This window comes from Platichthys flesus, chromosome 16, assembly GCF_949316205.1.
Source record: "Platichthys flesus chromosome 16, fPlaFle2.1, whole genome shotgun sequence".
Lineage (NCBI taxonomy): Eukaryota > Metazoa > Chordata > Actinopteri > Pleuronectiformes > Pleuronectidae > Platichthys > Platichthys flesus.
Genome location: NC_084960.1, coordinates 4446811 through 4467843, shown reverse-complemented (window position 1 = coordinate 4467843; position 21033 = coordinate 4446811). Strand labels below are relative to the sequence as shown.

General features: G+C 42.4%; 2 protein-coding genes across 4 annotated transcripts; both read right to left on the bottom strand.

The window, feature by feature from the left end:
• Positions 1-2129: 2129 nt before the first annotated feature.
• Positions 2130-7417, bottom strand: atf7ip2 (activating transcription factor 7 interacting protein 2). Of its 3 annotated transcripts, none has more exons than XM_062408725.1 (13): positions 7208-7417; positions 6189-6458; positions 5719-5791; positions 5495-5620; positions 5061-5129; positions 4916-4953; positions 4785-4825; positions 4642-4691; positions 4302-4347; positions 4051-4103; positions 3741-3869; positions 3466-3653; positions 2130-2789 (listed from the first exon to the last, which is right to left on the bottom strand). In XM_062408725.1, exons 2-13 carry the CDS (start codon positions 6422-6424, stop codon positions 2579-2581), a joined length of 1260 nt encoding a protein of 419 aa, XP_062264709.1. In that variant the 5' UTR covers positions 6425-6458; positions 7208-7417; the 3' UTR covers positions 2130-2578. The 3 variants fall into 3 exon arrangements, with proteins under 3 accessions (XP_062264709.1, XP_062264710.1, XP_062264711.1); XM_062408726.1 differs by having other exon boundaries at positions 6189-6430; XM_062408727.1 differs by lacking the exon at positions 6189-6458.
• A 272-nt stretch (positions 7418-7689) lies between these two features.
• On the bottom strand, positions 7690-20008 carry emp2 (epithelial membrane protein 2). Its single transcript, XM_062408860.1, has 5 exons — positions 19857-20008; positions 11335-11565; positions 11147-11255; positions 10923-11063; positions 7690-10595 (listed from the first exon to the last, which is right to left on the bottom strand). Exons 2-5 carry the CDS (start codon positions 11410-11412, stop codon positions 10426-10428), a joined length of 498 nt encoding a protein of 165 aa, XP_062264844.1. The 5' UTR covers positions 11413-11565; positions 19857-20008; the 3' UTR covers positions 7690-10425.
• Positions 20009-21033: the final 1025 nt, after the last annotated feature.

Here is a 21033-nt window from a genome sequence, read left to right as displayed (position 1 = left end):
AGTTCAAGAAAGGTCCATTCTTAAAAGTCAAAGTTCAGACGCTAAGTCAACCTGAGTTTTCAAGCACATGCACCATTTATGAAACATCTAATCTCCGGGGGGGGAAGAAGCAGGCCACCGTGCTGCCAGCACTTCACTTTCAAAGTTTAAAGTACACATTTGCCATCTAACTCACTCTCCGCTCCACCTCTGCTTTCTGTATGCGGCTTCTCCGCACCATGTTCGTCTTTTATTTTTTATTCCTGCTCCTCTTTTTTTTAAGGTCTATCTCCCTCTCCTCTGCTGTCATCTCTAATTAGGCCACTGTATGAGTCAAAGTGTGTGTGTCAGGGCGGATGTGGGCTGTGTGAGTTTAAGTGGTCTTAGGAGGCCCATCACTCTGTTGTGCTTCCCCACATGTGTCCCACCGGTCGAAGGGAGAGACACACACACACACACACACACACACACACACACACACACACACACACACACACACACACACACACACACACACACACACACACACACACACACACACACACACACACACACACACACACACACACACACACACACACACACACACACACACACGACTGCTGATGCTAGGGGCAGAAATCCAATGTGGGTATAATGACTCCCTTTACAGTTGCACTCCTTCATACACAGCTGAATATCAAACCAGGGCCTGAGCAGCACAAGCGCTGGAGCAGACCCTGGAACTGTACGCCTATAATGACGAAGCTTGCTTTCTCCAGTTTACCAATATACTGGCCTGCGGTGTTACAGGAAGTGATGGTCAGATCCACTAATGATGCGTTTGGAAAGTCAAAGTCAACTTTATTGTCAATTCTGCCATTTGCGCAGGACATAGACGGGATTGAAATGCTGTTTCCCTCTGATCCCCAGTTTTAACATGTAGCTAGACAGAACATACAAGTGTGAAAAAACAGAACATGTATGTATACAACATATTAAGAAGCTTCTTATTCCATATGTACATACGCCAACACAGATTCCCGGACTGTTTATTATAACCTGTGTAGAACTTTATTCAGTGGACTGTCAAGCGTTTGGCTTGTGTAGAGTGTTTTCCATAATCTGTTTGTGTATAAAAACAGCTAATAGATATGGGGGGGGGGGGGGGGGGGGGCTTCACAAGCTCTGTGTTACCACCATGTCACTTCCCACCACACAGGGGTGTTGTCACTGCCACTCAGGTTTTACAGTGAGCTTCCTGAAAATCCATCTGAAAGGGGACATAAAATGTTCAATAGCTGCCTGTTACAGCAGCAATAATATCAACGTACTACTATGAGCAGCAATATCCTCCAGGACAGATTCAGCCTTTGGAGGAAACAAACCTGACTTCAGAACAGTTAAAGGACCAAATGCGTCAATAAAAAAAAAATATTCATAAGATATTTAAAAGAAAAGCACAGTTTTGTGTGTTTTGTGGAAACTGATCACGCTCAGGTTAATTCAGGTGGGCAATAACGTGTCACAAGTCGTTCTACTTGTAAGACTTTGCCTCTGTAGCGCCCCCAACAGAGGATGTATCCTGTCGTCTTTACTCACACGTTCTGATGAGGAGAACCTTGAGGAAGAGCGAGAAGAGATGAGCGATGACAGCTGCCACTTGGAAAGAAGTCAAGGTCTCTAGAACACAGGTGAGGAAAACAGCTGGAGCAGCAAGTCAGAGCACAACTGTAGCTCAGAGTAAACATGAAACTGAAAGGAAAGAGAATCCATCACATGTCAGGAGAGTGAAACGTGTGACAAATGAGAACATGGTTCACATCAAGATCAGGTCCAAGAACTCATTTTAGGTGTTTGTCTGAGAATCACTTCATTTTACAAACGCTTTATATACAGACATTATGTCTCCCTTAGGGTTAGTAGTTTTTTGTGTATATGGCTTTTGTCTCACCAGCAGACAAATGGTCTGTATTATGGTCTGTATTTGTATAGCACTTTTCTAGTCTTGATGACCACCTAGTGCTTTACAGTACAGTTTATCTCCAGTCACCCACATTCACACAGAGCATCTATGAGAGGATGACCGCTCTGCCCCCTCAACCACAGCCACCCATACAACTAAATTAGATTCTTTAGGATTTGAGATAGGTAGTTTATAAATGACAACATTTTTAGAAAGAGAAAAAAAATAACTTTATTGCCTTATTCAAACATTCACAATATTTAAAGTACATGTAACTGTTTATGTGACGGCTCAACGTACAGTGGTTGATCTTGGTAATGCTATTAGCAAAGTAACAAGTGTCAAACTTCTCTGTGGTTTGGTGGAGGTAAACAGAGAACACTAATATAAATACTCTTCTGGGTCTCAGGTAAACAAAAAGACAAAGAACATGTGTTGAGTAGCTTCTTACACGTGTGTTGCCTTATTCAATCAGTCGCTGGTGGCTCCCCGGACAGTGTAAACATTCAATTAAACATTTTGGTGCAATTACAAAAGATTTATCACAAATAAAAGGTGAACAAACTTGAGTGAACAAATTAACACTGACAAATCATGAATGTGGCTAAATCCTGGTCTTACTGGCTCTTTCCAGGAACCACATCCTCCTCCTCACTATTCAGGAATGGCTGCGGTCACAACTTCACTGTAGGACCCGTACCGGCCAAACCTGTCTTTGCCCACCACGGTGACACACACCTTGTGGCCGGGCTTGTACTTTTTGATCATCACGCACATGGGCAGCTGGATGGCCTTCAGTTCACCGAGGAAAATCCACTTTGGGAAGTAGCTGCTGCCCTTCTGCCTCTCGACAGCGATGTAGACGCTGTGGTGGGAGGGAGAGAAACACAGGAAGAGTGAGCTCTGCTTCCATCTGGTGGCCACGAGCTGACAGAAGATGTGGAGTAATGTTCTTCAGGCAGATGTGTGAAAAGGCATCGAGCTGTGATCAACCTGAGAGAAGCTGTGTGTCTCAGAAAGTGGAGAAACGTATTCATCTAATTCTAATCAACAACTCAAAAACTTACTGATTTACGAGGGGAAATTGATTTCAAAGTAGAACTGTTCTGGGGTCAGATGTTGTCACCATACGGCAAACCGCTGGCTTGTATACGTGTGTATTTCTAAAAATAATTTAACACGAGTTGAAAAAAAAAAAAGATCACTCAATAGACGGAAGGACTATGAGCAATCTCATGTGCCAATAACATTTTACATTTCACAGACCAAATGATTATTCAAAATCAGCTCATCACTATTAATGGAGCGTGTCTATAGCTATAAACAAGTCCTTTTTAATAACAACTGGAATTAATTACATAACTGAAAAATCCAACTTGAGCTACTGAGGAAAAACACATGAAGAAAAAACAACAATTTTTTGTTTGTACAAAGCCTAAAGGACAAGAGGGCCTGTCTTTTCTTTCCCTTTTGTCTCTCCATGCTGTCTAACGGAGGACAGAGAGACACACACCATCACTTTGTCCTGTGCCAATCCTCACCTGTAACTATCCATGGGCGGAGCAAGAGGGTCTTCTACCCCAACCTTCCAGAGCACGGAGAGGCCCTGAGGCTCCCTGATGAGGGCCAAGTGCACATTGAGTCTCTGGGGAATGTTGTACTCGGCTGCTTCTATGCTCAGGGTGGAGGGGAAAGGAGCGGGGGGGAGAGGAGGATACGAGAGCTTGTCCTTGGGGTGAGAAGAGGAGGAGGGAATGAGGTCATGTGAGCAAACAGTCAAATTACTGAGGATGGTCATTGTGAGTGTGTATTTCACCTGCTCTGAGTCCTCGGAATTGTTAATATTGTTCAGGCTGACACATTCTTTAGTCTTCTTGGGACAGTCCGTCTTCTTTTCTCTTTGCTCCTCAGCTTCTGGCCTTTTCTCTGTGATCTTGACATTCCTCTGAATATTACAGAGCAAAGAGAAAGATGAGTAAACAACAGGGAGGACACTGAGTTGCGACAAACAACGAAAAACAGAAAACGACTTTATAACAATTTTTTTTTAATTGCTTGAGTAGTATGTCGTTAGTTACACGCAACATGCTAATGAGTGAGTACATCCAATAATGACCCCATCCTACCTGAGACTCATTAGCAGTGACAGCACGAGGAGTTCCCAAGGCAGCCTTCAAATCTTTACACAGATGACAGGAAAGAGGAGTGGTTATTAATCGACTCCCATCTCTGAATGGGGATCATGACAGAAGCTCATTGTTTCCAACTTTCAACAAGTGATGTAGAGACATAATGCTTCATACATAATAAAACATTTAACCTGGTTTAAAGTGGAAATACACAAACATTATTATTTATTTTTTTTAAATCATGTTACCTTCATTATCTGAACGCATCTTCTTCAAGGCGTTCTCACTGGTTTTCTGGAAAGAACAGGGAAGTTTTTAACTTTCTCAAAACAGTGCAAATCGCCACATCAATAAATTTACTTTATAAGTTCCTGTGTATATGAAATCATACTTGACCCCAAAGTTTCAACTCAATTAAATTATTTGAGTCCAAATTACAATTAACGCTGATCTATGTGATAAGAGGAAATAATTGATATAAATTAATTAGTTTTGAATAATTAAATATATTTAATTTAGCTCTTAAGAGGATCATTTAACAATCCTCTAAATTGAAAAATGATTAAAATTGAAATTTTGAAAATTTACCATCTCTTGAAAGAACTCCCCAATGGTCTCAGTGCAATCCCTTACATCTGCTGAAAAATCAAATTGCACCAAATTAATAAACAAAACTAGTAAACGCATTTGACCCCTGGTGCATTGAGTCCACGTGTTTGCTGGGCTCTTACTCTGTGACATGGTTTCCATCGGTTCATCCCCCGAATCTATCCTGAGGAGTCGGACAACAAATAAAAGTGTGTCAGAAACTGAATGGACACAATTAAATGGAAAGTTTCTCACCGAACCTGCTTCTACACACCTGATGACGTCATTTTCATCAGGAGGTCGCTGTGGACTCTGAAAAAAATTTGAAGAGCGTGTGTGAACGTGAAATGTCCATTAACAACTCACATGAATTAATATGCATGTGTGTGTGTGTGTGTGTGTGTTTGTCTCCACTTAACCTTTTTGAATAAATTTGTCATGTGGACGAGAGCTCCTTCTGCTCGCTTCGTCAACGTGTTGATTCGAGCCTGCGGACGAGAGTTTGACTTTTTGTTTTACAAGATAACAAAGTCGAATGAACAACTCTGATGGAATTAATAAAAGGGAGAAAGAAATGAGGAAGAAACAACATGAACAATGGCTGAAGCTTGACAGATGAAGAGTGGATTTACCAGCAGTTGTAAAAATGTAGGAAAGAACAAGGCAGAGAAAAGGGAAGGAAAAAAAAGACGAGAGACTGGATATAAAACCGTTTAATGAAATTGACAAGCAGGAAGAAATATAGTCGGACAGATAAGAAGGAAGGAAACAAAAGAAAAGAACAAACACAGTTGCTAAATGAGTCACATCACCGAAGCAAAGATGTAAAAAATGCACCAGTACTTCCACTGACCTCCAGTTTCTGGATGTTTTTTTCGTAGTCGACTGACAGATCCAGACTAGTCTCTATTAAAACCTTCAGCTTGTTTTCATTCCTTTTGGCTTCATTGCGAACCTCCTTCTTGATCAGAGCTTTCATCTAGACACACACAGACACACAATATAAACACAAATAGAGGCATACGACAGTGCTGCATTCGGACGTACTAATCACGCAGCTGTCAGTGTGGCTTTTACCTCAGAGAGGGAGATCTTCATCATTTTGTCAGCGTCTCCCGAGGAAGTGGAAGTGGAAGGGGATGGCTTCATTCTTCATGCAGACACACAAACATACACAAGATGTCAGCAAAGGCAAAGAGATGATAATATATATATATATATCACTAAAAAAAGTACATGTTGATTACCTAGGAACCACATACGGACAGTTTTTGGGAGGTAAACCAGGTACATTTACTTCTTTACTGTACTTTACATTTTCCATGTTTCTGCGTGGCACATTTCTTTTCAGGTACTTTTCATTTGTACTACATTTACCAGGATATATATGTACTTCCTATGCATTGTGTTAGTTGTAAGTTTCTTTCAACAGGGACGTTTTTGACATGACAGGTTTCTCAGCTCTTGTGCAAGCGTGCGTTTCATTCAGCAAACAGCTTTGGCAAGCGGTCTGTTCTACGTAGCGAAGCTGTTGAGGGTCAACTCACTTATCCAGGAGACACAGGGCCACATCCGTATCAGTTTTGAGTCCTTTTGCTGCTTTCAAATCCCGCCACCTTTTAAAAGCCAATCCAATGTTCACTCGAGATCTCTGCTTTGATATGCCTCTGTTCCTCTCAGCCGCAGTGCTGCATTTCTTGGCTTTGGTGGAATGGTCGGCTGTTGCTCGACGTGACTTTTTAAAGCCCCTGCAGTCTTTGTTTTGATCTTGAACCTCTGCCATTTCCCCCTAAACCAGAAGTGTGCTGTCATGAAACCTGGCAATGACAACAGCCACTGTTAATTGGGATTCGCTCTTACATTACCAGACTCTGGACTGGGTGACCTTATTACTCTATATGATATAATCAAGATCACACCCCCCACCGGGTGTTTCAATTAATGGTATAATGTAAGACTGTCAATTATATCAGTCTGAGAGAAGACCTGGAAATTAATGCACAGACAGAAGGATTCAATTTTGTATTTTGTTAGTTACACTGGAATCAAATAAATAAAAGTTGAGCCTAAGCAATAAGGAATTTTTTGGGGCTCAATTACGATAACGATATTAGTGATTCAAAATGTTTAAGTTCCCTTATGACAAAGACATGTAATTAAAGCTTAATATTTTGCAGTTTAAACATGTATTCGATTATAAATATCTATTAATCATAGAACAGGACTCTGTAGAAAGGGTTAGGGTTAAATCACGTGTCCTGCGTTGTTTGTGTCAACAAAAATAAACACGGTATATGAAAGGAAGAATCGACCAACAGATAAATCAAGCCTGAGTAAAAAGCCATAAAACCAAGAACAACAACAGAGAGAGAAACACGCTAGTTTGTAAACAAGCTCACTGAGCTAACGGTCCTAGCTAGCCGTTAGCCAGGAGATAATGGTCCTTTGGGGAACTAATACCCGATAAGTAAAGTTGTTTTAACGCGTACGAGCCACACAGGCAGCTACTGTACAGATGTTACCTTCAGAACTAAGGACAGTAAAGTATCATTTAGAGTAGAAGTACCTCCACCAAAGGTAACCGCCGGTGTGTCCTAGTTCCGGTGAGATCCCTTTAGAATAAAAGCCCAGTTTCCACAAAATAAAAGTAAATCATCATTCATCAACTGACGAAAGTTCTTGTAAGAAAAACTTATTTTTCTTCTTCTTCTTCTTCTTCTTCTTCTTCTTCTTCTTCTTCTTCTTCTTCTTCTTCTTCTTCTTTTTCTTCTTCTTCTCTCGGGTTACTGGCGGTTCTAGAATAAGCTAAAATGCATACCGCCACCTAGTGTACAAGAGTGTGTAGCATCATGTCATTTAACACACTTCTGGTCCTCCTCCCACATTTGACCCCATATCTCCATTCTTCTCTTCTTCATTATTGCTTTTAACCCCTCGTGAGCATGTACCCCAAAATAAAGTAGTAATGGAAGCGATGGAATGAGAGTGAGTGTGTGATGAGTAAAGATGGATGCCTGACTCTGACAGACTCAGCACAAACAAAGGACATTTTATATAATGTACACATTTATTGAGATCTACATCTGCTGGATGGGGGAGCACAGGAGGGGAAATAAAAGCAGAGGAAATTAAATCTTTGTCCCTGAACCTGTGGACAGTTTATTCACCGAGCAGAGACCAGTTTGTTCTTTTCTGTCTATTCTGTGGCCTGCAGCGACACATGTGGTGTAGTTCTCTGTCGGTCCACTGGGTGTCAATAGCATCTAAGCACTGATCACAATAAATAGTGACTGAATTAGAATGAAAAAGCGCGAGAGCGACTGTCACAAGCAGAATCACTCACATTTGACATTCTTTAATAAACCTGCATCACATTTGAAAAGAATAATCCATTGCCAAGAGGAAAACTGTCGACCAACACCTCTCCGTCATAAAACAACACAAGACTCGATCAATAGATAATCAATACTTCATTCAGCAATAGAAATAATTCAACTGCAACATAAGTTTTAAAAAAAACAAATCCCCGTTAATGTAATTTTGACCTCCACAAGTGATATGATCATGTGTCAGTATGGCCTTGTAGTGATTGGAATAGATCTGCATTGATCTACATTGACACACTCAACACACCACAGTAAAAGTATCACAACCATAACACACAACATTTCCAATTCTAAATCAATAGTAGCTCTAACGAATCAACGTCTTAAGACAGATTGCTGTGGTTTCTGTTGAATTATCAGTAACAGCTAACGCACAGAACTTAGGTTTCAAGTTGTCGGTTTATTCATAATTTAGATCGGTTATGATATCAAATCAAAGCTAACTAGAAGAAAACTTTACAAAATCTACGATAAACTGTATTTCACAACAAAACAAATCCAAGTTATAAGTTAAAGAGGGGATTTGCATGCAAACAGGAGGCTGACGATTTGGTTTAACACTTTTAAGATGTCACGAGAAAAGTTATGAACAACAATGAAAATCATGATCTCGGCCTCCAAGACGTTGTTTTGATCGATTTCAAGTAGCATCTTGAGATGGCAGAGCAAATCCTTCACTTCCGTGTCCCTTCCCTGAATCTTCGTTTTTTTGGTGAGCTGTTGTGTTGCCAGGCTCCGTGGTCCAGAGTTCATCTGTTTCCTAGATATCATTCTGGTCCTTTAGCAGCTACAAAGTTACTGCCTGTGGGATCCAACATTATCTCTGTACTGGAAAAATACCGAAGCAAGAAATAATAACGAGAACAGCGTCCATATTGATGCTGGAGATGTTTAAGCAATGGACCGAAAAACAAACAGTAGATTGGTCAGAGAGGGAAAACGTCCCATCTTCATACGTCCTCTGTCACATGCTAAAAGTCAAACAGTGGTTTTAAACAATAAATAGTGTTTTGTCTATGTTTAATAACAAATAGAAGTACGTACTTAGTTCAAGTTTGCACGTTTTCTATTTTGTTATTTTTAAATCCCAGATGTCACAGCACCATCATCGGCTCCTCTGTCACCAATAAAATACAAGTCAGTAACATGAGATTACAAACAAAGGGTTAAAATCCTACCACCACTACTGCGTCACTACACTGGAGAATACACACAGACTACAGTTCAGTCTCAGAAATAGGTTTTTGGCAATTGCCGGAACTATACATACACAGCAAAAACGTATTATGTACAAAATAAAGCTTATATAAAGCTTCACAAAGAGAAACAAAGCATGGACCCTTTGGAAAGTCCAGGGGTTGTGTCCCTGTGAGGAAACTTCCCCACTTTCCTTCCTTTTCAATATATATGCTTATTATCAGACATTTTAAACATAGAATGATGTGAGAGGGAACCAGGAGACGGTGAGACAACAGGGGAGACAAATCATTGTTGTGGAACAGAGCTCCTCTCGTGGGTATTGGCTGAAGGGGGAAGGAGGGAAGAGGGCAGTCAAGGTATGTTCTCACTGGAGTGGGGCTGGGGCCGCAATTTCCTGCTCGAACCCGACTGAGCCCGAGAGAAGACTTACTGACAGTCTTGTGTTTATGACCTAACCCGACCAAAGCCCAAAGTTTCCCCCTGATTACAAGTACGTGGAGTGTAAAGAATTAACTAGAAATCTAGAGTTGCTCTAATTCTGAACCAAATCTCAGCGGGACACGTGTATATCTACCTTGTGTGTGGACATGTAAGTGAGTGGCTGCATTTAACCTTGGCTTAATGCAAATGAACGTATGGAGTCGTGTGTACCTGGCAGGAACAAGTCAGTTAACTCTTTCAGACCAGATATAAAAAATCAATGTGAATATGTATTGATTGCAACGTTTTAGAGTGACACGGTGTGGCGGCTGTCGTGCATGAAGACACACAAACAAAGACAGAGGGTTTGTCGACCGTCGGCCAAACTTCTGAGGCACTTGTTTGGAGATTTAGAGATAATGAGGCAGATCAGTGTGTATATACACACAAAGAGGGAGTCCGGATGCATCTTTACCACATTCAGTTAGAACAACGCATCATCAGAGAGGAGGGGGGGGGGGGGGGGGGGATTTGACGTGGTGAAGTGGACAGTACATTTGGCTCTGAACCTGAGACTTTACAGTAAATTCAAATGGATCTGACATTTCTGCGACACTTCCTTATCTCCAATGCTATTATCAAATCTACGGGTGAGACAGAGAGCGTGTGAAGGTACGTTTGTTGAGGAAATGTATTCGTCTTTTGAGTATTTGTGTCCAAGTGTTCCTATTTCTACGTTTGAATATTGTCGAGACGCAGCGTGCAGGCCCGTCCCGTCTTATTTGCGCTTCCTGAGCACCAGGTACATGAGGCCGCTCATGAGGGTCATGGGGAAGCTGACCCAGGCCAGGATGTAAGAGGAGCCGTAAGAGCCGTTCTGAAGACTTGGCACGTGGAAGGTCTTCTTCTGAGCCGTGTAGATGGACGCGGCGATCATCACACATAGAGCTGAGAGAAGGAGGGTGGAGAGGAGGAAGAGAACAGATGTTTCACTTCACAGTTCAGTGAATATCATTCAAACTCTGACACATTCAAGTACTTGTCTCTGGTTGAAGCACAATGAAGGAATAGTTTGACATTTAGGTAAATGGGTAGAATATATTGAAACTGGTAGTGGGTGAGATTCTTAGCTCCTACTTCCCCTTTCCCCTGATCCCTCATGTGTGGTTTGAACCCTTATTCATCAAGGCTTGTCTTTATAGCAGCTTTCAGAAATAGACTTCAGAGAATGTCCGCCCAACTCACTGAAAAGTAAAATGTGTGTGTGTCACTCACAGGCCAGAAGTTGGATAACAGCCGTGAAGATGAATCTCTCGCCCTGTTGGATCCTGAAGAGCTGAAGGATGAAGACGAAGAAGCTGATGCAACATAAAATGGTGGCCAGGATCATGGTGGCCTGGACGGCCTGCAGGTAGGCTGATGGGAAAGTGGAGAAATGGTGAAACACACACAAACACAAAGACACACAAAGTCTTCACGAAGTTGTGCTCTGTCTTTACCTGCATCAGTCGTGTGGCTGTTCTCCACGGGGAAGCAGGTGGCGTTGCAGGAGTACCACAGGTCAGTGTAGATGGCTTCTCGTCCAGCAGGCGACACCACCCACCACGCCTTCAACGACAAACGTTTTGATATGATGAAAACGTCCTGTGTGGTCTGTGCACTTATATCACTCCAGGTTTCTACTCACATTGTGAATGGTTGCGACGAAGACCAGGACGGCTGCCGCCAGGTGGAAGAGGATGATGAAGGCTAAGATGATCAACATGGCGGCCCCTTCTGCGAACTTGTCTGCTGCTTCTTGCCCGTTGCTCTGGCCAGTTAAATGTCTGGCTGCGTCAGTTGTGTGTGTGACTTTTGTGTGTTTACGCAGGTTGTGAGACGGTCAGGGTTGGACCGAGGTCTCGAGCATGAACGGAGTCTGTTGGAAGAAAAACACGACAAAATATTTATTAGTACACACGAAACACAAAATATATATATATAATATATGAGGTCACTGTGACCTTTGACCCCTGCCATCTGATCGGTTCATCTTTGAGCCCAAGTTACAACTGGTCAAACTTTAAAGAAATTCCCTGGAGGCAGAGATATCGTGTTCAAAGGGCAATACTCCTGATTTGTGAGACCACCGTGACCTTTGACCTTTGACATTTGACTACCCAAATGTAATCATTTGACCACTTGAACTTGTCTCCTTGAACATTTGTGCCAATTTGGAAAAGATTCTCTCAAGGCGTTCTAATGATAACATGTTCACAAGGTCAAAAAAAGGGGGTTTTAATGTTACTTTCTCAAGAGCATGAGGTCACCATGACCTTTACCTTTGACCTTTAACCACCAATATCTAATCAGTTCATACTTGGATCCACCTGCATGTTTGTACCAGATACAGCAACTGTAACATCTGCAACCAGTCACCAAAATACACAACATTTCCAAACAACTGTGAAAACTGCAGGTTTAATGAAACAGCCAGAGAAATATCTGTGGCCTCAAATTACAGAAAATTCTCCTGAGAATGCGTACATTGTGTTCCATGTTTAACAAACCACGTGTGTGTGTGTGTGTGTGTGTGTGTGTGTGTGTGTGTGTGTGCGTGTGTATGCACAGTCCAAGTATGTGGGAGTGTGCTGTTTATTCTGCAGTGATTTAAGGCTTTAATCCTGACTCCAACTTGTTGATAGTATCAACGGGTGAAGTGTTTACACCTTCAGCTCAGCAGTGTGTGGACGAACTGAGATATAAGAGCAGAGCAACTTTACCGAGGATCCCTGGTGCCACGGGGGGGAAATAATAGGACATTCAAACTAAGACACTTTATCACAGAGACGTTTTCACTGCTAGAGAGACATTTAAGACGGGTGCGGTGGCTCAGATACCAGCTTCTCATTTTGTTTTGAGCAACGTGACCTGAACAAGAATTATGGAGCCATTCTGAGCAATGGCTCCATGTCGGTTTGACCCAAGGGAAAATTGTTATTAAATAGCAAACACATGAATAAACCCATGTGGTTCATTTTTTTATGAAGGAAATAGTTTTGCTCGTCTTGTGAAATGCTTCGTCAGCATCTTCCCGTTCTGCTACAAACAATAACACAAGAGCAGCTTCTGAATCTGTCAGTTCTCTGCAACAAGGTCTTTAACAGAACCGTTTTACAACTTAATGACAGCTCAGCTATGAGACCACCAAACTACCGTCTGCCCACTGTTTACCCTAAACACATCAAACTCAGCCTAACTGTCTCATGGGGATAATTCACATAAAACTACACGTGTGCACACATACGATTTCGATTGCTGGAACCATCAAAAAATACCACCAACGCTTCAGAGAGTAAACAGGCAGAGACACAGACATGTTTCAAAGCACATGTGAGTGTGTGAGTACACACACACACACACACATGCACATGGAAATGCGGAGCCAGACACCGGAGGAATTAGCCCTCTCTGCCAAAATGGAGTCACAGTAAAAACAGCCTCTCTCCGCCGACAGGAAGCAGGCCCCAGTTTTTGTGAGGGGGCATGTGGCTGCGGGGTGCGCCAGAGGATAAGCCCTCCCTGTCTGAGTCTGATGGGGGGGGGGGGGGGGGGGGGGGGCAGCATCGAGAGTAAGCTACACACTTTGATTCATCAGACTCGGCTTTCAGGGTTTGGACGTGAAGGTAAACAGCAACAGATTTGTAAAAAACAAATGTTCATATTCATAACGGTCCGAGAATAAAGCTCAAGAACCTCACATGTAAGCCTGCATTTGAAATATGTGTTCTACATTAAGAGCGAGCTGCAAAGTCAAGCTATAGACAACGTATACATCAGAATCAGAATCAGAATCCTTTAATAGTCCCACAGTGGGGCAATTGGAGGGTTTACAGCAGCAGCGCAAGTACAGTTGGTTCTTATAATGTAGTAGTTGAGTACTTCATATGCTATAACATGACACTTGTGTTGTGTAGCAGCTTCCTTAACTACCTTGCAAACAATTTTCAATGACAAAAGTAGTTATTATTATTGACAGGATATATAGTTACATCAGACATAAAAGTTTGTTTGTTTGTTTGTTTGTTTGTGATATAGGTTTGGGAAGAAACTATTAAATCCATGATTTGTTTGTGCTTCTTTTCCCCCCAAGGAATAATTCATGGATCACGGTTTTGCACGTTCATGAGACTGAATGTTGTGGCCTTGGCAGAGGTATGTGCTCCACTGAGTGCCATTCTACTTATTGTATATTGTAAGAGGTCTGGCACTTGCAGCCTTAGGCCTCGATGAGTTCCCAGAAATTCAGCCGGTTATAATACAGTAAATCATCATCCCTGTGTCTCTGTGGCAGCCAATCAGACTTCAGCTTTGACCTTGTATAACGATGGTGGAGGAGAGAGAGAGAGAGAGAGAGAGAGAGAGTAAAGGAAGGAAACCTCATTGGAGGGAAACGGAGGGTAGAGAGAAAAACAAAAACATGAGTGAAAATGCAGCCACACACACACATGCACAAACACACACACGATCGTACACACACACACACACACACACACACACACACACATATACATAGCAAGAATGCAAAACCGCAACTATATGGCCCACAAGAAATGAGAGCCTCTGAGACGCAGCTCACACGACTGAAGTTAACGTAAACGTTGTCGACTTTGAACATAAAAGCCTGACGACAATTTACTGTTGTTGTAAAATTACATGAATTCATTGTGCGCATGTTTGTGTTGTAAAAAAGATTCATTACGTTGTTTGTCCCAACTTCATATATGTGGGTAGTTATTCAAAAACTGCAACCATATGCTTATTCATTGCTCCCGAGCGCTTGCGATCTCGGGACAAAATCCATAAACTTCCTGTTGATCTCTTCATCTCTGTCTTGCTGTCAACAGTCCTTCAGCGAACAGACAAACCCGGAGACACATTAACCTACATGTGCAGCCCCGAGATCCCCGGGGATCCTCGGGAACGGTGTTACCTTACAGAGGACTCAGTCAGCACTCGGACTAAAGTGTGAAAACACTGACACTCACCTCTGACAGCCGGCAACAGCTGCAGACACACACACACACACCCTCACACACACACATATAGTCATACATGCTGTATACGTTAGCCCGCGCTGATCTGGTATTCATAACATTGATATTTCACAGATCTTCATGTCTATTACTATCACAAGTGGCACATGTCAACACAAAGGGATGTTTCCCTCAGCTGTGGTGACGTGTCTCCTCAAAACAAATCCTAATCCTGCTGGATCCACCATTCATCACTCACTTTAATCAACTAATAAAATGTAGAGGACAAATCTGTTGTCGTCATAGTGGAAGAGACAATAAAAACCTTTTGCAAGATATTATTTTTCATTGTAAATAAAATGTGTTTGGATGCACAGAGGGTTTATAACTGGTTTCAGGGGTTTTAACGTTCATGAAACTCACTCAACAGAAAGAAAAATAACCACGGAAAGTTTTTTAGTTTAGCAGCAAAAAGGAAACAACCCAACAAAACTGTTTCATCCAACATGACAACACACGTCACTGCTGGGATCAGTATCCTGTGTGTGTTGTTGTGTTCGGGTTGGACCTTTAAAAAGTGTGGCTCCTGAATACCAATAGAAAATAGGGAGAAATAAAAAGTGTTATGAAGTTTGTAGATCGAACAAGTAAGCTGACAAAGTGTCAGACTTCAGCCTCGTCCACTGACACGCATGCACACACACACACACAGACACACACACACACAAACACAGCAGGCATAAACGCTGCCATTCCTCTTCTCCACTCAGCCTTATGATAGGAGGATGGGGGACTCTGTTAGCGTGTGTTTGTGTGAGTGTTTGTGTGTGTGTGTGTGTGTGTGTGTGTGTGTGTGTGTGTGTGTGTGCTGACTGACGGATTCCCTCGCCCGGTGGAAAATGCTGACTTTTAACATCCTTTTTTTTTTAAACTCTTTTCATAAAACACAAAGCCACAGACTTAACTGGGCCTCTGCATCTCATCCCCCCATCTCTCCCTGTGTCCCACTCTATATTCCTCTGTCTGTTTCTTTCTCTCTCTCTCTCTCTCTCTCCCTCTCTCTCTCTCTCCATCCTTGGTCCATGTGGAAAAACTGACAGCGGAGGAGCGAAGGCGAGAAGGCTTCAACCGAGGAGGTCGCACAGTTCAGACTGAAATGCAACATTTCCACTGATCCTCAACTTTCACTTGGAAAAATTATGTTCATATAAAAAAGCAACTTCTCTATAAAGAACCAAAATAAAAGCTACAATTTGAAGTAGCAGCTCATAAAAGGGCCCAATCTGTCCCTTTGAAAGGTTTTACACTAGTGGTTTAAAGGATTTGTTCAGATTTGACGATTCAATGTATATTCATGAAAACTAAACCTGATGAGGCCTGTGAGGTTTAGTCCAAAAAAGCCTCAATATCCACAATCAAGAGCGAATCACCATCTTTTCTGTTGGTTATCCCAGGAATGGCATTTATAGTAAGGCAGCTGAAATGATGGTGTTTGCAAACGTGTGTGTACACAACACCAGTAGCCAAGCTTCGGTTTATTTTTAGAGAAAACACAAAAGGCACATCTTCCCTGGAATGAAGCCAGTGACTAAACAAACCTTTGTTTAAGAAGAACACACAGGAAAAAATACAAAAACCATCCGAGCATCAATCTGACTTGAGGAAATGCAGAGTTATAAATATATTATATTTGACCAGATTGTCCAATGAAAGAGCTCAAATCTTCTATGTTAGGGATGTTAGGTCTTTGTAAACAGGAAGTAGCTGCCTACACACTCACTCATGCACAGGGAGTTGGTTGCTGTGAGGCCTGAACCGTCACATGTGGAGAGTTTATCTTTAACAACTCGTGTTTTCAGCTTCAGTACATTTCTTTACAAGGTTCAGCAGAAATAAATATTGATCTCTTTCTTCATCTTCTCAAGTGTTTTTAATACAAAGGACAATAACAATATTTCTTCTATTTCTTTTCATCTTTGCTTTTCAGATGTTGCTGTATAACGGCTCATCATATCTTAATTGTAATTTTATTATGGTTATCATGCTTCAATTTGCAGAATTTGTTAATACTATTTTTATTTTACAGACAAAATAAAAATAGTAGTTTAATAGTCATGTGATTCTAATTCCACAAACCTCAAACCTCAACATTTACTAAATCTTTTACCACAGCCCATAAATCTATGAGTGCATCAGCTTTGTCTGTATGAGGTTATAAGACAATGGCTGCCTTGAAGGATGAAATATTTGAGCTATGTTTGGTTTAATTAAATAACCAGGAGAAATGTGGAGAGTCCACAGAGCAGATCCTAAACCAGTGCTTCTCAAAGTGGGTCGTAGTTTCTATAAAAATGGTCTGTCATGAATCTGTCTCTTCACTCAGGAAACAATGAGCCGTACCTGCTGCTGCTCATCCTGGTTTATTAACCACTTAGAGAAATGTCTGAGTCAGGCCACATTGTCACGTATTGATGAGCCCAAACTATGTGGAGAAAATACGATGGCAGTTAAATCTAGTTTGGTTTAATTCAGAGCAGCAAGAGGAGGCCGTCTTCAGTGTCTTCAGGTGAGGTAATCAAATGCAAGCCAAAGTCAGCCCAATTCAAATGACTTCTGACTAGTAACCAGAAAGAGACGATTCATTAATCCTGGAAATCAGGAAAACAGTAAAACAGAAGGATGAAGACGAGGAAATCGAGATGGAGGATCAGACTTGTTCCCTGACCCGACTGTCTTCACACTGATGCCTGAGCTCCAATTTCAGAAATGCCATGTATTTGAAACTGTAAACACGAGTGCTACTGTTTACCAACGTCCCAATGAGCAAATTATAACCCAGAGGGCAGAATCTTTCTTTACAGTAAAGTCTCGACAATGCAAATGATAATTCAGGCGTTTATTCTCCTGTCTCATATGATGAAAGACAAACAGCTTGCTCTCAGCCCGACTTCAGGCAAACAGAGATATTATTGAATAGCTGCTCTGATGCTGAAAACCTGTGTAGGTATATTTATTTTCTACAAAGAAAAGAGATCAGGAATTGTGAAGGGAATAATTAAAGAGTGGCAGAATCAATAATGGCAGCAGTGTCATAAAATCCACTCTTTGGACTCGTACATTTAAATGTCTTGAATAAAAACGAGTTTGTGTGTGTGTGTGTGTCTGTGTGTGTGTATTTAATGCCTAGATCAGGACCCTTGAAAGTGCATGTGCATGTGTCACACTCATCACAACTGTTTTCCTGCTGGGTTTAAAGGCTTCCCTCCGACACAGGAATTCTTTCATGTTGGATACTAACATGGGTTGTGTGAGTGTGGGTCTGTGTGTGTGTGTGTGTGTGTGTGTGTGTGTTTTCACCCACATTCCTAATGTGACAGCGCTGACTAATGTTTCCTACATGGCAGAAGGAGAGGAGGGTGAACACCTGATCCAGAGGTAAAGGAGTTCCCGTTCCCTTCACTTCCTCAAACAGACACTTCTCACGGTTTCATTCGTCAAGAGCTTCCCACACTAACCACACAACTAATCTGGCTCCTATTGAATATCACACACTTCTCCCCTCCTGCTGCATTTGCTAGAACTGAAAAATACTTTCAAATTAGCACTGGCGCTCTCGGGCCGCCTGTCACATCTCATCAGAGCCGTGAGAGCGAGAGAGCAATGGAAGCAGAACGACAGCACTGCACAAATACTTCAGCAGCTTGGTTACCCGTGTCCTGAGTCTGTTGGGACTCAGACGCATCACGTTTACTTCCTCAGGACGAGCACCCTGCCGTCAGCTGCCCCCCACAGACCTTTCCCTGTCCGTATTTGAATGGACAACAGTGTCCATCAGCTTGTCTGTGGAGCTCATAGAACTAATTTAAAAGCTTTGTTGAAGTTCAGGCGTTTCACTTAGTGGTTGTCAGGGGCGCTGCAAGAGGGAAGGCAAAGCAGGCAATTTGTTGAGGCCTCGAGCTGAGAGAGGGGGGGGGGGGGTCGGCCCCCTGAGAATGGCTGGTTATTTAAGTCCACAGCAACAAGAATTTCTTGACAACCCCAATAAAATCTATGTTTGGCTTCGAAGAGGGGACACGATGACCCCATAAAGACCAACATTTCTAAATATGTGTATGATTTGCCTGGGCTGGTGGTGGGGGGGCTTTGAACTTGCAATTTACGACTTTACCATTATTTATGTGTTTGCACTTTCACAGAGAGACAGAGGCGGACAGACAGAGCCCTGTCTGCGGCCTGCAGCCCAGTCTCAGGAACCACAAGGGGGCGCCACACAGAAGGGAGACTTCAACCTCAATCCACCGCCTCATCAAATCTCGAGGTGACCGACAGTGTAGTGCACAGAAGACAACTTAAACGAGACGAGAACGATCTGAACCGATGATGATCTGATTCTGTTCAGTCATACTCGTCCTATAATCCCACAGGATATATATCTCCAAAAGTAAAACAGTCACCAGCGATATAAAGCAAAAGAAGCTGCAGGGATAATGAAATAAACCAATTTAAAGTATAACAGCGACGAGAATAAGCAAAGTAAAGGAAACTCACAGGATCTAGTGTGAGCCTATGGGCAGGTTTACAGATGCAAAGCAGGTCAACTGACGCTGCAGTGGAAAGTCTAATGAGAAACCCAGCAGACACAGAAACCTTCACTGAGCTTCTGAAGAAAAATAGAAAAATATAACCATCTGACGCACAAAACCTCCTTTCAGTGTACAGATAAATGCAACACACGCACGCACACGCACACACACACACACACACACACACACACACACACACACTCACTCACACACACTTGTGACTGACAACGCCCCTTTCATTTCCACCTTCCAAAAGTTGGAGCAAGAAGCTGAGAGAGTTATGATCTGTGTAAAAATACCCACAGGGGGAGACAGCCCAGCTCCTGTAAACCACTCTGTGACGTGATTATATTATTATCAAATAAAATAAACACACGCTGACTTTTAAATATGTCCTGGCCCTGCTGGAATTCAAATTATCTAAATATTTGGAATATCTGAAGCTGCACAAATAAGGAGAGAAAACTCCGCTTGAAGTCAGTATAAGGGTGTAAGTTATATTAAAGATGTATTTTAAAGAGTTTCTGTATTTGAATGGTGCATGAATATGTCCCATAAGGTCCGTGCAGCATTCAAACAGTATTCAATCTGTAAATACTGCGTGTACTCACCAGGTTTGCACCAGGAGGAGAAAGCTGCGTCCAGATGTAACCGTGAGTCTCCGTGCGAGGCGGATTCAGGCAGTTGTGAATAAATTGAATTTGAAGAATTATAATTATTTTTTTTCCTCCAAACGTGACGAAGCAGCAGCTGGAGAACTTGTCACCGGTGGAGCCAAAAACAAAAAGTTGGATGCGCACGTTCCCGGCTCCCCCCACTGTCGCGAGCGCGCGTGGGAGGGCTCGAGGGCTGGAGCTGGGTGTGGTTATGGGATTTTTTATACTGGGAAGTGTGTGTGTGTGTGCGTGTGTGTGTGTGTGCGTGTGTACTTGTGCGTGTGTGCGTGTGCTTGTGTGTGTGTGTGTGTGTGTCTGGGTTTAGGTTCAGGTGTCAGGTTCAGGTTCTGGTTTATGTTTAGATTTAGGTTTAGGTTAGAGTAAGTTTTCAGGAAATCAATGTAGGTCAATATGTGTGTGTGTGTGTGTGTGTGTGTGTGTGTGTGTGTGTGTGTGTGTGTGTGTGTGTTTGTGTGGGTCTGTGTGTGTGTGTGTCTGTGCAAAAGTGACACATGATGGTTTAAAGCTACAGGCAAAGTGGCTATTAAAAAAAGGTCATTATAGTCAGAGAGGAGTTACTTCTTGTGTGTTTCCTTCCACGGCAGACGGGCTGGAAAATGAGAACGGAAAACAGACGACAGGATCAGACGCAGTGGGAGACAAAAGGGAAATTAAAGAGATAAAAGGGGGATGAGGAGGCGAGCAGAGGGAGGCATGGAGAATGGAAGACAGGCTGGAAATGGGGACGGGAGGAGAGGACATTGGATGGAAATCTGGAGGAGAGAGAAGTGCAGAGGGGAAATGGAGCAGTGGATATTAGCAGGCGTGCACATATTGTAGTTGTCACAGTGACTTTCCTGTATTTGTACAACCCTTGACTCTTTAAACAGCACTTCAACTCCTAGTCAATGAGACATGTCAGTGGTTTCACATACTCCTGCACCGCTTGGAGGTCATTCATTGAAATCCATGAAAAGAGCAATGAACCAAGATGCTGCTCTTCCATCTCCCTGCTTCTCTGACCCCTGTCCTCAACAGCTGCTGCTCCAAACTGTCTTTATGGCAAAAAGATAACACGAGTGCTCCAGACAGAAGGGATGAAAATATATGCTGAGATTTTGAGAATAAGTTG

What these genes read in the sequence shown, in the direction of transcription:
- atf7ip2 (XM_062408725.1), bottom strand. Translation starts at nt 6,424, where the DNA reads ATGGCAGAGGTTCAAGATCAAAACAAAGACTGCAGGGGCTTTAAAAAG. An exon ending in GATGGAAACCATGTCACAGA is followed by an intron (nt 4,692 to 4,784) that starts GTAAGAGCCCAG and finishes TTGATTTTTCAG; the next exon opens with CAGATGTAAGGGATTGCACT. An exon ending in CCGCCCATGGATAGTTACAG is followed by an intron (nt 2,790 to 3,465) that starts GTGAGGATTGGC and finishes CTCCCACCACAG; the next exon opens with CGTCTACATCGCTGTCGAGA.
- emp2 (XM_062408860.1), bottom strand. Translation starts at nt 11,412, where the DNA reads ATGTTGATCATCTTAGCCTTCATCATCCTCTTCCACCTGGCGGCAGCC. An exon ending in TCGTCGCAACCATTCACAAT is followed by an intron (nt 11,256 to 11,334) that starts GTGAGTAGAAAC and finishes TTGTCGTTGAAG; the next exon opens with GCGTGGTGGGTGGTGTCGCC. An exon ending in TGTTATCCAACTTCTGGCCT is followed by an intron (nt 10,596 to 10,922) that starts GTGAGTGACACA and finishes TCCTTCTCTCAG; the next exon opens with CTCTATGTGTGATGATCGCC.